The sequence below is a fragment of the Catharus ustulatus genome, chromosome 3, assembly GCF_009819885.2.
Source record: "Catharus ustulatus isolate bCatUst1 chromosome 3, bCatUst1.pri.v2, whole genome shotgun sequence".
Lineage (NCBI taxonomy): Eukaryota > Metazoa > Chordata > Aves > Passeriformes > Turdidae > Catharus > Catharus ustulatus.
Window position 1 is genome coordinate 22,727,791 of NC_046223.1, and position 16,285 is coordinate 22,744,075.

At 36.8% G+C, this 16,285-nt stretch overlaps 1 protein-coding gene across 2 annotated transcripts in view; it reads right to left on the reverse strand.

Annotated features, from left to right (window-relative positions):
• Positions 1 to 16,285, reverse strand: part of KCNK2 (potassium two pore domain channel subfamily K member 2) — a 128,552-nt gene that overhangs the window by 46,746 nt on the left and 65,521 nt on the right. For both annotated transcript variants that reach the window (XM_033055111.2, XM_033055112.2), the window contains one exon: positions 13,594 to 13,711. In XM_033055111.2, the coding sequence (XP_032911002.1) occupies positions 13,594 to 13,711 (118 nt within the window). The remainder of the gene's footprint in view (positions 1 to 13,593; positions 13,712 to 16,285) is intronic.

Sequence of the window (16,285 nt, forward strand, 5' to 3'; positions counted from 1 at the left end):
TCACCTGTTAGTGAATTCTAGTCATATTACAGCCATTTTTCTCAATCATAATTTGCTATGGTTTTTATCAGTATGTAGTAAGGCTTGCTCATAAAAGAACAAATCCCTAAAAAACACATTCTTCCAAACTCTTAATACATCACAGAGTAATAGTGATCTTACCCTACTGCAATCTACTCCTGCATAAAACCATTCCCACACTTATGAAGTGCCTTCACTGGACTGATCTGAGAAGTGTTTTAATTTTAAAGATAATTTTAAAAATAAATTTTAAATTAATTTCTTAAATTACCAATTTCTTTCCTGTCGATCTCTCCTTTCCTACTGTTGTCGTTGATCTCCAAAAGTGCTTTAAACTCTGTAAATCTCTCTACAGTACAGGATTGAATATTGTCCATAATAAATTATCATGTAATTTGTATCATGTACATCAAGCTCACTACCACTGGGGCAGCTGCCAGGGCTGGTTAACCTGAAGGGTGGCAGAACATGACATAAAATACAGAGCACAATCCTTGGTCTCTACAGCACACTAATGTTCTTTCATACAAAAAACCCTTCTGCACCAAGCTCCAGACAAACTGACAGTGTACACTTGGACATGAAAGCAATTCAGCTCCCTCACCACAGCAGTGGGGCACTCTGTGAACGTTGCTGTCTCCTAAAATAATTCAAAGAAAACAAAAATAAAGAAGGAAAAGTTGGCATCTTACCCAGTACAATAACCCAAAATTTGGCAGGAATGCCAGCATTTTTTTCCTATTTATGCAAGACCTATCAAAATCACTCTGCAGCTTCAGAGTTACCTGTGCATCCACACATTTAACAAGAAACCAGCAACGAAACCTTTAATTCTTGCATTTCAGTATCTCCCCTCTCATCTGACACTATCTTGATTTTAATATTCTACTTGCAGCAATTGCTCAATTAGAACATGTGTGCATTTCTGATAGAACTGACTCATTTCTTCTCTAATTATTGCTGCAGAACCACACTGGCTACTGCTCCTTTTACCCCAATCATAGCTGAAGCACAGCTTGAAAATTGCAAGGTAAAACCACACAGCAAAGAGTACCAAATAACAACCCCTCCAAGTCTTTGCTGACCTATAGTAGACAAAGGCTCTATGGGTCTAGTTGAAGAATCAAATCTGCCTTTCATGTTTTCTGTAGACATGAAAATTCTGAACAATTTAACAACAGTGACCAATTAGCAGTCAAAAGTTCAGACAAGAGCATGAAATGCTTGCAAGTACAGATTTGAAAGCTATTTACTAAAGTGAAAAAATATATATAAATAGGAATTTTTAATAAGTCATTACAAATTTATAGAAGTTGTTTCACACAGATGATCTACAAATCATCTCATAGCAAAATAAGACATTTTAGGCAAGTGCAAACCTAAATTACATTTTTATGTAGCCTAAGAAAACACTTCAGGGCTCAATAAATCCCATAATGAGACACAAAAATTAAAAATTTCTCAGTCTAGATGATCTATAATGGAGCAGTGAATCAGATAATGGGTTCTTGTTCTGGTAAGAACATTTTCTCTGGATGGTTCTTAACTAGACAGTAGACAGATATATGGTCAGAGAAGTTCCTTCTCAGGCTGCTGAATTACACTTTCCAGTTCTACTGTCCAAAGCATGGAGCAAAGTTTACAGCCCCTAATACATGTCCTTTCATACCTACCATCATTTCTTCCGATAGGGAAAAACTAGAGCAAGCCAGAGAGAAAAAGTTTCTCGGCCTTCACAAGGCTCATTGCCATGATTCTTAGTGCCCTAACACATGCCAAATTCCAGGAAATGTTTTTTCATGCACCTATTTCTCCAAGCAGCAACCATGGTTGTTCAACAAGCTGAAGTGCTGGGCTTTCTGCAAGTAATCTGTGTGTTTCTGACCAGAGAGAATGTATCAATCTGTGGTGCAATAAAAGCATCAATCGATATCTGCAGGCCATTCTAAACAGAACAACAGTTTAACCCAGCAATGATGCTGGGGGATTTCTAAAAGCATCTGATGATAGCAGCATTTAATAATTTCAGCATATTCCATTCAAGAACTGGAACAGGCCACCCAGGAGAATTACTGTCCCTGGAAGTGTTTAAAAAACATGTAAATGTGGCACTTGAGGACACTGTTTAGTTGGATAACAGTTGAACTGCATCTTCTCCAACCTTAACTGTTCTATAATTATATGATTCTATATTTATGTCCAAATCTAAGACTATATTCAGACTGTCAACACAACTTTAGAGTAGGTGCCAAAAATGTATAATCAAGGACCTTTTAAAGCAATTAAAATTAACAGTTATTGCCTATAGAGGATGTTACCTACTTAAAGACTGAAATTAGAAGCTCTGATAGTCCCTAACATTGCTTTATTTTATTTAGCTATAAGATTATAGAGTAAGAAGAAAAGATTTGCCACTACAGTGGAAGGGAAAAAAAGTTCCATTCTTTTAAAGTTAGTTTGTTGTGAAATTTTTAAAATAGTATTCACATATCACATAAAAATAGATTATGTAAATAAGAAGTAGTACAGATCCTTAATCTGAGAGAACTCTGATGCCAATTTTTATTTTTGCAGAACTAGGAGATAAAAATTAGCACTTTTAACTGTATAATAAAGATATTTCTCTAGCATGTCATCAGTTAAACTGGGCAACACAGTCACTTGCAGTGCTTGGCTCTGTTGTTACCTTTATGACCCAAAATAATTGCTTCCAAGAGTTTGTTATCAAAAGAAACAAGACAGAAAACAACATAACATCACAGAGACCAGCACAGTGGATGGCAAGCACCATGCATCACACAGCAAGAAAGCCTCAAGGACCTGCAAGGCAAAGTCATCCACCTAGCCACTTTCTCTAGCACCAGTTTGGTGCCACACTTCCCAAATAATCCAGCTAAACTGAGCAAGTCACCTCTAATACATGAACCAAATCATTCTTTGAATTTAGAATCAAAGTCTGCAAAACTCACAGGTGAATGAATAATCCTCACTGTGGCTAATTCTGGTGGTTGAAAAGTTAAAAAAACTACTAAAATATTCTGAATTTGGAATAGTAATTGTAGAAAAGAGGAGAGAATTTCTTTCCTATGCAGCCTCTTCAGACAGTTTTCACAAGTTGACAAAATGCTAACAAAGAGCAACCTGATCATTCAAGAATCTCCCTGATACTAAAATCCTTCCTGCACTAAAATAAGCTGCACAACTAATGCCAATGACAGAGAAGAATTTATTTGTTAGGCCCACAAGTGGCAAGTGTTGTCAATCTGTTCTGGAGAGGTATTTAATTCAGATTATATGCCTGGAGAAAGGAAGAGAGAGAAAACATCTATACAGCAACAGGTAATGGCAGCAACGAAGCAATTATTCAGAAGTCACAGTTGGAGCCTGGCTACCATAAACAAGGAAGAACTAAGGCACCATACCTAATTCTTCCCCTTGGTTACAGCTTTAGAAATCCTCATGACATTCTGGCACATACAAAATACCAATAGTGTTTTCAAATCATATCATTTTTAACCAGATATAAGTTTAAAACTAATACCAGGACTTAAAGCACACAATTTATAAGAATACCAAGTTCTGTGGAATGAAAACAGTGCTTACATTCAAAGCATTAAAAGACACCTCACCAGAGATGGATTTTGTAAAGTATTTAAATTTTCAAGATTGTAGTTCTTTTTCCTGCTCAGACTGCTAAATAATTTCCTTACCATCCCTCTAAATATCAGAGTAATACTCCCACATTATCTGAGCATATTGAATTACTGATTTCAGATGGACAACTGGTTTTGAGTAAGGATCCCTGTAGGTAAAGTAGACTAACTGAAAACTTGACCAAGTTTCTGTCCAGGGAGACTTGAATTTATACAGTTTGTGCTGTTGCTATGAAGCAACCACAGCAAAGATGTCCAAATGAAGTAGTGCCTTGTCTTTAATTACACTTGGCTTTCTCCATGCTCTAGTTACTGGTCCAGCAAAACTCATTAGGATCCCACACAAGTGGGGAAAAGGGAAGAAATCACATCTCCAGTGAAGCCATGAATGACAAACAATCTGCAAATTTGTCCCCACAGAATCAAAAATCAAAACACATAAGATGCTAATTCCTTACAAATGTCAAATACTATTTCTAAGTGCTTTTAAAAAAAAACCCAACCAAACAAAAACAAATTCAGAAGAAAATCAAAAAGAGGATGATCTTCACAAAGTAAATTAGCTAGAAGGAAAAAGATGTTCTCCCCTGTCCTGCTGTGCAAGCCCAGACTAAAATTTTAACCACTATTACTCAAGATAAGAACACCTTGAGAAAGAGAGCAACCCCTCATATGCTTTACAGGCTAATGGCTGTACTAGCACACAATTTATTTGCTTTTAGCTGGTACATAGGTGACAGTTATCCTCCCTTTAGCTTACATCACATTTTTTCACACCTGGAAAAACATCTATTCATTGGTGAAACTCAGAATGACCAGAAGGTAGGTAATGCACATATAAGATTTTCTACACCATCACCTAAATTATGCACCCCCCTAGTATCCCTTAGTACCTCTCTTACTCTTAATTTGCAATTAACATGTCTTCTGTAACCATCTGCTTCTGCCAAAAGAAAAATTGGTGTCATCAGACTGTAATGTTGTACTGAACAATTATATTTGCACTAGCAGTTCAAATCAGATTAATCAAAATTTATCTATTTTTATCCTCTTGATCTTGTGATATATCTGCATATGCAATGCTTGTTACTGTAGAAATAAACTTGTACTTCTGAAAAAGATGGATTTTTAACACACACTGAGATGCAAACTACAACTTTGTTTGCAGTCATGCCAACTCATACTGATCTTGCAACAGGATGACACCAGAGGGTGAGATTCTCCAAAGCACAAGAGGATTCAATACAGGCAAAAATCACTGGAAAAAGTTAATGGATTTTGTTAATTTCCCCTTTGCCTGTATTTCTACCCAGCTTCCCCTCAGGTTTTCAGGGTTTTTTTTTTTTAATGGAATCAAGCTTCTGGCAGTAATGAGAAAGCTATAAAATATAGAGAGCTCTCATTGTATAAAAAAGAAACACTTTCATAAAATGCTAATGGATATCTCCATTTGCTGTAGTGATACTTGAATGATATTTTACTCCGTAATGCTGGTGGCACAAGGCAGCACATTTTTTCTAGTGGTAGTTCACTTCAAGAAATCTTTCAGGTCTTTTAGGCTATCAGTACTACATCCTTTCCATATTCTTGGGGAGGTGGGGGGGAAAGGTTATCTTCCTGATATCATTGAAATAGAATCAGCTGATAAACCTGACCAGCTGTTAGGGCTAGTACTGCCAGGTTTGCACAAAATCATTTGGTGAATGTGAGGTAAAGGGTCTACCTAGGCCAACTGACCCCTTTCTTAAGCACTCCTTAGCTCTCCAATTCAGCACACCTCTGGAATATCAAGACCCAGCTATACCCCATAAACATTAGTGTCTGCCCTGCTCCAAGCAGCCAGAATGCCAAGGGATATTCCTGGCACTTGGGAACTATACAGATCATGTGTACATCAACCAAAACCTCAATACAGCACAAGCAAATTTCTTCAGATCTTAATTCCCAGGGAGATAAACCACCTCATCCTACACTCACATTAACACAATAGATGAACAGAGTGCGATTTATATTAGGTAGGTGCTTACCTGGTATAAAAACCACATGCTATTCAGCCAGATCTGCAAAAACTGCTCAACATCCAGAATTCAAGCTAGAAGTACTTAAGAAGTGCCTTTCTGCAGTGATCAGTAGGTAGAAATTCCAGCTCATAGTGAGCTTTGTTTTCAAAAGAACTTCCATACCCCCATGCTAGTCTTATATGGTGAGTTCCCACCCAAAAAACAAACAAACAAAAAACAAAACAAACAAACAAATCTATGATGGATTACAGCTGCCCTTCTCTCTTTAAAAGCTGCTTCTGCTTAGCAGCTCAACTAAACAAACTGGAAACAGCTGTGAATAAAGCAGCACATAAAGATAAACAGCTTAACAGGACAAAATTTACCAAAACGGGATGCACACTGTGAACAGGTGCTTTTATTTTGGCCTCTGGACCTTACCCACTCAGTGATGCCCGTGTAGAAGCAAAGAGTGAAACATTTGCCATTTTTCAGTGTTTTCCAAAATCCTGTGCCTTTGTTTGCTTATAGGATTTGAGGTTCTCATGGTTGGTTGCGCCACTCCTTATCCAATTACAAAAATAAACACAAAGGGAGCAGGAAATAATTCCATTCGTCCTAGCATTCTGCACACAGTGTAACCCTACTTGGCAATTTTTCCTCACATCCTTTCCTTTACTGATAGCAGCCAGCTTTTGTAACCTGGGAATGAAAATGGACGTGATCAGGAGGCTCAGAAAACTTTTTCTAATCAGCCAGTGATGAGAAATCTGAATAAAGAAAACAAAATTCAGTTTCATTAGCACGCTGGCATTAACAGAGCAAGCTGTGAAAACTTCACTGCTCATTTGCAGTGTAAATTGGGGACTGTCACAACTGACAAATTGACATTTTCACTCCACAGCACAACTTGAAGGTCTAAGCAGAACTGCTTTAAGCATAGTCTGTTGTTTAGGAAATTACCAAAGGTAACGGAGTGATGGAAAGCTGCAAACCTGACAATTTGTTTCAACACAACTATTTTCAGGTTTTGAGGGGAAAAAAAGGAAGATGAAAGCTCAGAAAGTGCAAGTACATCAAACTGCAAAAATGGTACATATCCCTTCTTTCTTTGCAAGATCCAGCAATAAATAGACACCACACCAAAACAAAACTGTCAGTGCTGCCTAGCAGGAAGCTTATCAAAGACATTTAAAAGAATTTTTTATGAAAAAACCATTTTAATGAAGTCACATCAGCACAGAAGAACATTCCAGGTGGTCAGAAAAAGTATTCCAGAACATAAATATAGTCAGAAACTCAGTGTTACAAGCAAATTAGGTAGTTGGCAGAGCTCCAAATCTAAATTCTGAAAGAATAAAAATGTATAAAGAGAAAGATCAGGACAAAAAAGATATGAGATGTTACCCTAAAGGGACAGCATCACTCCATACCATCCATTGCCAAATTTCTTGTCCAGAATTCAAAACTTACCAGATTAAAAAAACCTCCTTTGTACATTCACACAGCTAAGGGGCTACATCACCCTAACCTGTTCTAATATAGCTGATAACTTAAAGTAACAATATCACCAGAAATATCAGACCCTGATTATTGTCCACAGAACATGCAATTGCTTGCAATTTACCATCTGCCTACACATCAGATTCCTGTGTATCAAACCAGAGCTGGTAGTGAAAAAAAATAAAAATCACTTCTCTGTAAAATTAAAGCTGTGTATCATCCCATAAACTTGCATTTTTTCAACTTCAGAACTACCCTTGGCATTCTTGAGTATTTTCATGGTCACAATCATTTTGGTCAGTGAGGCTCAATTTGTTTTCTTTGATTTGCTCATTCAATTTAATTAAATTTTTCTGATATACAAGGTCTCAATGTCTCTAACTGAGCTCTTCATCTAATATAATTTCCTTTCAGCTCTTCACCATCGTCCTTCCTCCACCACTGTCCCAGGTTCCCTAGCTCTCAGCAGTCTTTCCTAATTATTGCTCTGGTATCTTGTACAGTCCAAGTATTATTTCTTCGGCATTCAAGTCAGATAAGCCCTCTTTCCCACTGCCTGAGCAAATGTAGGAGAAAATTGAGGGCATAGTGGTAATATACTTTCAACTCACTCTTCCTGGGAGAAATAATTACAGAGAAAATCTTGTTTAGTCGCTACTGCCCTGGGAGAGAGTATGCTCAGTTCAGATGAAATATTTGGAGAGTTGTGTTGCCAAATGCTAACAGGTCTCTCCAGAGCACAATTGAAGCAGTATTTGTCAACAGTCAATAACTGGGTCAAATTCAGACACTTCTTCAAAATTGCAACAAAAGAAGCAAAGGGAATAAATTAAAACGGAGCAAATAGAGACTAAAACCTAATTTAGTTCCAACAACTATTAAGGACAGCAGCACAGGGACAGGAAGGTAAGCACAACACTAACCTGGAGGAAAGACTGAGTTCTGAAGAGATCCCAGGGGCATTCTTTTAAAACTAAAAATTCTTTCTGTTGACATCCTATCAGATGAGATATACATCTTTAACACACTTTGAGAGTCAATGTGACTCTCAGGAGAGCAGCAGGAGTTTTCAATGGAGCCCTCTGCAGAGCAAGAGATGGAAGAAGCGTTTCCACTTCATTCCCCAGTGACCTCTGTAGCATGTCTCTTACTACCACATTTTCACAGACCATAAATTTTAACTACTTTTTTTTCTGCCTTGCTCTGCAGCTGGTCTTATCAGCTGGTTATACTCAGCTTTGCCACACACATACTCCTGCAAGAAGCTCTGTGAAGTCTGGACATGTGCAGCCAGAATATCAGTAGAGGCTGAGATCCTCGATCTTGCCTTGATGAAGATTATTTCTGGTAGAGCAGCCCTGAAAGAAACAGGTCCTTGGAAGCTCTATACTCCAAGTTCATTTAAGTAATGGACACAAATGCAGATTTAATTACTGATACGATGGACAAAAGTCACATATCAGAATATTTTTCAGGCAAATGTATTTTATGTTTGGTTGTTTTTTTTTTTGTTTAATTTCAGGGGTTTTTCTCCAATTTCCTCCACAATCACCTCATCATTTGCACTTCACTTTCTTTTGCTTGCTTCTTCTCTCTTCCCTTACCAATACATAAACAGAAATCCAAGTATTTACACTCTGATAAGCTACAGTCTTTCAAAATGAAACTTTTATAGTCATCCTCAAAATCCTTGTTTCCTCTTTGGTGGTACAAACAAATAAAAAAGTAGCATGTTCTAAGATAAGCATGTGATGTTTCTTACTTTTCTGAACCAGGAGAACAGATTTTTCAATGTCATTTGCACATTTTTAGCTTTATGATTATCTGACATAATAGGTAACACATCTCATTGTGAACAATATTTGTCTTTTTGCAACATCAAAAGTGTTTTGTGTATTTTAGTTGTCAGCACATTATTCTGTTACCTTGTATTTCAAAAATGCAGTGGAATGGTGCCAGAAGGGACAGTTTTAGCAGCAGGATTTTATTATTGTTTCAAATCAACAAGCAATGTAATAAGACTTTCTAAAATACCCTGTCCTCACAAGCAAACCTTGTGTCCAGCCAGTGGGAAAGTGACAGAAATAATGATTTCTTACAGTGAAATTGCATTTGAAGCTACATAACTAATTGCAGCTTTAAAAATGATAAATCAGGTTGAAAATTCCAGTCAAAAACATAAATCTATTTTCAGTATTTTAGCTGCTTGCTATTCACATCTGTTCATAAATATTTACAATTTTTTTTTTATTTTTCTTTTTTTTGTCCTCACATTCCTTTGCAGACTTTAATAATGGTTGCTACACTTTTGGACCCCAAAACCCCATATTCCCATATCTAGCTGCATGAACCTAAATTAAAGACTTTAGTCAGGAATTAACTTCTCAAGAGGTTCAGTTTCCAGTGAACAAGAGATGTTAGATTTGAAAATCAAGGGCTGGTGGCAACGAAAGGGGGGAAAGGACAAAAAGAAATTATGTGTTCTTCCTTTTTGGATTTTTTGGACTCAGTTTTTAGCAGCTGCTGGATTTGGACGTCAGTGGGGCTGCGATGCAGCCTTGATGCTAAGGCATTAAAGGAGCTGTGTTTGAAAGGATGAACTCTGGCAAAGCACAGCTACCAGCGAGGCTACTGACACTGCCACCGCGCTCTCAACTGCCTCCACAACACTCCATCTTCCAGGAGGCTGAATAAACACTCTTCCCATATATCTACCTTACAGTGCTTGAAAAAATCATTACAGACTGGCTGGAATAAGAGTGGAAATAATGCAGCTCTTTTAGACCAAGATCCATAGCAGGCTGGTAAAGGTTCTCAAGATGCGGTTTCTTGTATTACAGAGGACACTTCATCTTTTATGTGCTCAGACACCAGACATTTGGGAAAAAAACTTGCTGAGCTCAAGGCCTTGGCATGTTTTTCTTTGTTTTTTCATTTTTCTAGACACAGGTCTCAAGCTTCAAAATGACAGGTCTCCTTTTTTTACCCTCTTAACAATACAAAACTTTCCCCACCCCTAAAACATAAATCTGGGGGAAACTGGGGTATGCACAGGTTGTGTCTGTATGCTATTCCTGAGTTCAGTTACCTATTGAAGGAAATGATCCAGAGGTTACTAACCATGCACAGTGCCAGCAATGATCTCTCAAAATAAAAAGAGGAGGCATAAAGGTTGTTTTCCCTTCCTCCTCAGCACTATCTCCAGCTTTATGATTATGTTACCATTTTTCTTGCTTTTCTCCTCAACCTTCTGTTTTTTTCTTTTCTTTGGTCATGTGGTCTTAGAGCAGGATTGGATAATGACATTTTCAGGTAGACAAAAAGAGATTCTTTTGTACTTTGCAGCATGCACAGTATCCCAGGGAACAATGCAACAATATTTTTCATAGATAATTTCATATTCCTATTTCCCTGCACCACCCTTTTCCCTCTAAGAGACTGTCTGAAACCATTCCATATGCACAGACTAATAATCATGCAATTTCACATCTCTTTGTTGAGATGAGGTATATTTGTTCTGGAAACATATTCACAAGCAAGAACACCTAGCTAAGCCAGTCAAAGCTGTAACCCATCCTAAAACAAGTTCAGCAGTAAATGTAAAGCTAAAACCTAGGATCTGTTCTAAAGAAAGCCTTGTTAAACTGTTTGATTATGACTCTCAACTAAATCTACTTTCTAGAAAAGATCTAGTGGCAGTATCAAATCATATTCTATTCAAACTGCTTTTTCCTGATTTTATATCATGCACTGTAACATTTATTGAGTCACATGAAGGATTATAACAGACTTCAAAAAATGTTACATAAATACTAAGCCACGTTTTCTGAAGTGTTGCCTCTTCTTGTGAGCTGGCTTTGGAACTCTATAGACATAATGGCACCATCAGAGTGCCTTTCAAAAACCTACAAGAGATCCAGAAGATGGTTCTAGTCTGCTCCAGCAGCCACCAAAACAGACAGACAATATTTTTCATGTCAACACTACAGGGATACAGCAAGAACAGTAACTGCAAAACAATAATTTACCACTTAGACAGATGCTAAAGGCTTTATTTATTATCCTCTCTCCCCAGAAACCAAATATTTGTAGGATGCAAGTGCAACTGCCAATGAAGAAAGGCTTTGCTTTCATTAAAGGAAGGATTGAGAAATTCTATTCATAGACTACTGGTTCCACTTGAATGTCTCAGATTCTTAGATATCAACAGGAAGAGTGTGGGCTAAGTGATATGGTAAAATTATAGTAATAAGTGGTTTTTGGAAAGCTACAAAATCTGCTGCGACACTAGGAAAACTGTTGTTGTCTCTAATTGGTAGTAATCCCTTTTCTCCTCTGCAAGTACTTCTTAAGGTATACAGACTAAAGGACATAATTTTTACCAATTTTACTCATATTTATCAAACCCCATTTACAAATTATTTCTGAAAAGTTGCTCTATGAATTTATAAGGTCCTGTCTTTTTCCACAGAGAATATCTGTAGCGTTGGTCTGAAACCTATGGCAGCTCCCTGGAGATGCTCATAAATCACATTTTGACTCTCTTGAGAAATTGAGTTATTATTACCATATGCCCTCTTACTGGAAGGAATGCCTTCATTTTCAAGAAGTTACTCCTGTATGAAAAGGTACTGTTCTAAACACAAAATCACTTGCTGGCACGTAATAACACAAAGATTAAGGGAAAGCACACCCAGCTGTTCTGCTCACCACCATTTTCCCAGGTAATTCACTTTTCCAAGTGCTTTTCACCACAGCACCACCTTCTGTCACACCACAAGCCCTGTGAACCATGGGAGAGGTGCTTCACAGCATTAAGACAATGCCAACCACATGACAACTTCCATATAAACTTGCTTTCCTTGGATCCCAACAAAAGCTCAAAAGTGCAACTGGCTGGGAGAATCCCATCCAAAAAGGGTCCATGATGAAAGAAACTCAGCCACTCCAAGCCAAAATATTTAATGGAAGATTTTTTTCACTCATTTCTTTTCTCAGGCTACCATCACAAAACCTGAAACAAATATTTACTGTTGCCTAGACTGACCTGCTTCTGATGGCTCTGGTTTGCAGAAACGACCTGAAATATTAATTTTCAGATGGATTTCCTATTGGGTTATCTTGCCTCTTGGGAACAGTGGATCAGAGGCCTGGATGTCTTTGCAGATCCCTGCTCCCTTTTAAGCTGGACTCGCATATGGCTTGGTAGAATCAGGTCAATAAATTAAAGCAGAAAACATTTTGATTTAGGAAAGCCTTAGTTTCACTAGGAAAAAAGAGGGTGAGACAAAATGTTCCGCTGCTTTAAAAAAATTTTTGAACACTTTTCATATGTTAACTTTTATCCTTATTAGGAAGTGAAACATCTATTATACACTTTCTATAGGACCATGGATGCTTACAACACAAAGTTTAGTGCTGCCCAAAGAGGGTAACATAAGACTGATCAGAAAGCTGTCCTTTCAAAGTTCTTGCTTTTTTTGGTTATAACCTTTAATTTTAATTAGAATTTTCAATACATTAGGGTTTTTATCACCATGAGAGGATACTACAATAAAATCAGTAATTTTGCTACAAATCAAGGAGGTAAGAATTTCTCTGTTTTCACAAAAACTGTGTTTCAGTTACTCTAGATGTGGAAAATATCGCAATATTTGTACATATAAATGTAGACATGTTTATACTGAAACACAAAATATATGCTACTTACGCACTTCTACATAAAGAAAGAAAAAAGTTCCAGACAATGCTTGAAAAGAACACCCTCTTCCACCACAATATGCATATAAATACTATGTAGTGGTAATTATTGCAAAGATGTTACAATTTCTTGTATAACACTCCTCTTTTTTTCTCATTATTTCATCTTCAAATTTCCATCTATCTTTTGAATGCCCTTTTGGGAGCTGTGAGCTACATTAAATATTGTAACTTCCTATCATGTGTACAACATTGTAGTCAAATGGAAGAAACTGAAATACCCAACACTGTTTCTTTTTACACCTGCTCAGAGAGACAGTGACTCTTTCAGAGTGTAGATAAAATAAAAATATCAAATAGGAGAACACAGGTTTTTAATTCCATACATCACAGCCATGGTTTAATGCACATGTGCTTTAAATCATGCCCTATTTAACACTTGTAACTGTACAGTTGACCAAATTCTCCCCAGAAAATATTCCCACAACCTCTTTCAGTCACCTGAGAGAAATGTACAGCAACATTCTTTTCTGCAGAAAAATCACTCAGCTAGGTCTCCTTTACAGACAGCTATTTTCTGTCCCTGCAGCTAGAAAATAACTATCTACTTAAAACAGAAAATTTGGAAGATTTACCATTAACAAATATATGCACACACTGGAAATCAAAAGAGTTTCAGCTCATTGACTATAAAAAGATAATAAGCTGTGTCCTACCTATGGTGGTAATAACAGTGCCAGCAAAGAAGAAGGAACTTCCCAAGTCCCAGTGACTGATCTGAGCAGATGTGTTTCCTAAAGGTATGATTCCTGCATTTATTGCTGCCACTACTTGCTGCAAGTTTAAAAAGATTTTTGTCAATATTCATGAAACAATTTTATTCATATATTATACAGTAAATTGATTAAATCACTTATTTGATCCAAGCACTAAACCAGAAAAAAGATCTGTGCTGCTTTGCTCAAGCTTTATCACTCAGGCTACAATTTATTCTTCAGCAATCACTCCAGGCAATTCAGAAGAGCTGTAAAGTCCAGACCATTAGGGAGAATGCAAAATTCACGATATCTGTGATATTACTATCTTAGTTAGAAGGCAAACACAATTATTTTTACTGCTGCAACTATTTGGTGAAGAAAAACATGCATTAGACAAAATTTATAATGAGAGTTTCCCACAATGTTTCTGTGTTTTGTTAGGCAAGCAAATGGATGTCTTAAAAACAGTCATTTTAAAACACCAAGAAAAAAATACCCATGCATTGCGCTGTATCAAATTAATTCTAAATGAAGAAAACACTTTTATATAACAGACAATTCAATAATTAAAACGATTACACATACAATTTTCAAATGTTCACTATAGCAACAAAAAATTCAGTCAAATATCAAACATGTATCTCTATGCAACTATATACTTTAAAAATGTTGTTCTTGAAAAATGCAATTCTAGCAAATTAAATCAACAAGCTTGCCACTAGTGACATTTTCATAGTCTCAAGAAATAGGAAACTTTTTCAACAGTGTAAACTACTGTAAATTTTTATTACAAAATGTATTCCTGTTTTGTTATATCACAATTGCAGATATGTACTGGTATTTGAGTTAAAGTATTCTTAAACTTGCAATAAATATTTCAAAGAATATAAGTTTTCATTTCATTCTGAAACTTTAAAACAGGATTTATTTCTAATCACAATATTTATAATAATTGGTGTCTAACAAAAGAAAAATAGAGGAAGCAATACCGCAAAATGAAAATGAGAATTTTAACTAACTACTAGTTCCTGCTTGGAAAGACATACAACAAAAATGAGGGACATAAATAGTGATAGGACAGACCAAAACCACCTTGCATTTGGACACTCTGTTGCAGAGGAATAGTGTTTTAGAGTAGTAATAATTTTTTCAGTCCCAAAATACATTGATAATTTGGAAATTAAAACATATCTGTTACTCAACAGTGCCTACAGAAGTCACTTGATCTGGACAAAGATTATGAGGTAACAATGTGGGATTACTAGGACATTTATTATTTATTGTGAGACTTAAACCCAACATTAAATTCAGCTTAAATCCAACATTTCCAGTTTGCCATTTTCCAAGCTCAGATGCACAAAGTAACCATTTTGAAGTCCACTGCAGCAGCGCCTCTGCAGCCACAGGGATCTTGCTGCCAAACCTAAACCATTTCCACCATCCAGGGCTATCAACAGAAAGCCAGCTGGGGTATCTTTATACAAACTTTTACCTGCTTTCCTTTTAACTTCTTTTTTTTTTATGTTTTGGTTGGGTTTTTTGGTTGGTTTTTTTTTTTTTTTTAGTAACAGAACGGCAAACATCAAAGAAGTGGAATTTTCAGTCCTACTGAGGAAGCAGAAAGGAATGGGGAAAGTGAGGGGGAAGAGTTTAATTTTCCTTTGTGTTGGAAGGATAAATCTTCTACATTTGTACATGATGTACAACTTGGCAGGAGCAAATACAGCAGCACTGGTACTGACAGGTGTTTCCATCAGTGTAGGAAGCGACACATCAGTTTTCACATGAGGCATGTGAAAACCATCAGTTGAATTGATTTTATAATTTACACAACACAGACATTCCTTTGATTTACAAGGAGAATCAGTGTGCTGTGTTATACAGAGCCCACAGAGTACAGCCTGAGTGCTGTTACATTTCAGGGGACTGAGAACTGCTGTCACAAGCCCTGGTACCTGCACATGGGAACACACTCTCCAGTGAGGATACTACATGATATAGCACTGTATAAATGTAATTTTTTGAACCATTCTTGTTTCATTACAGTTTCTTGTACTGAATGAAGATGCTACCTAGAGCAATGCACCTGTTTAGACAGTCTAGCAAGACCAAGCATTATACAAATCCAGATGTAAAATGCTTCTAGGGCTTTTATCATCACTGCACATTTTTGAAGCCACATGTACCTCAAGGCTTTTATATGAAAGGTGTTCCAATATAAACCCCCCAACAATCCACTACAGCTACAAACTTCCTGGCTTCATCAGCCATACCTACATTTTTCCTGGTAAAAAAAAAAATAAAAATACAACTTAACCCAAAACTGCCCAAAGCACAACAGATGGCTACAAAAGACAATTAACCGCTATTATTATGTCTCTGATTTTATCCAAGTGCTAATCAGGAAAATAATCAGGGCTGCTTTCAGAGATGCTTCCTTTTCATACAGCCTCCTAAGTTCTGACTACACACACTTTTAGGGACTTTCTGAGTAGGAGGCTGCATCTGCATAGTGGTGTTCAGCTTGGCTTGGGTGAATTGCTTTGCCATTAATTTATCTAACTACTTTTGGAGCTCGCTCATATTTTGGGAGCCAAGTCATTCTGCAGCAGTAAGATCTCCAAATTACTTGTGGATCATTTGAAATATA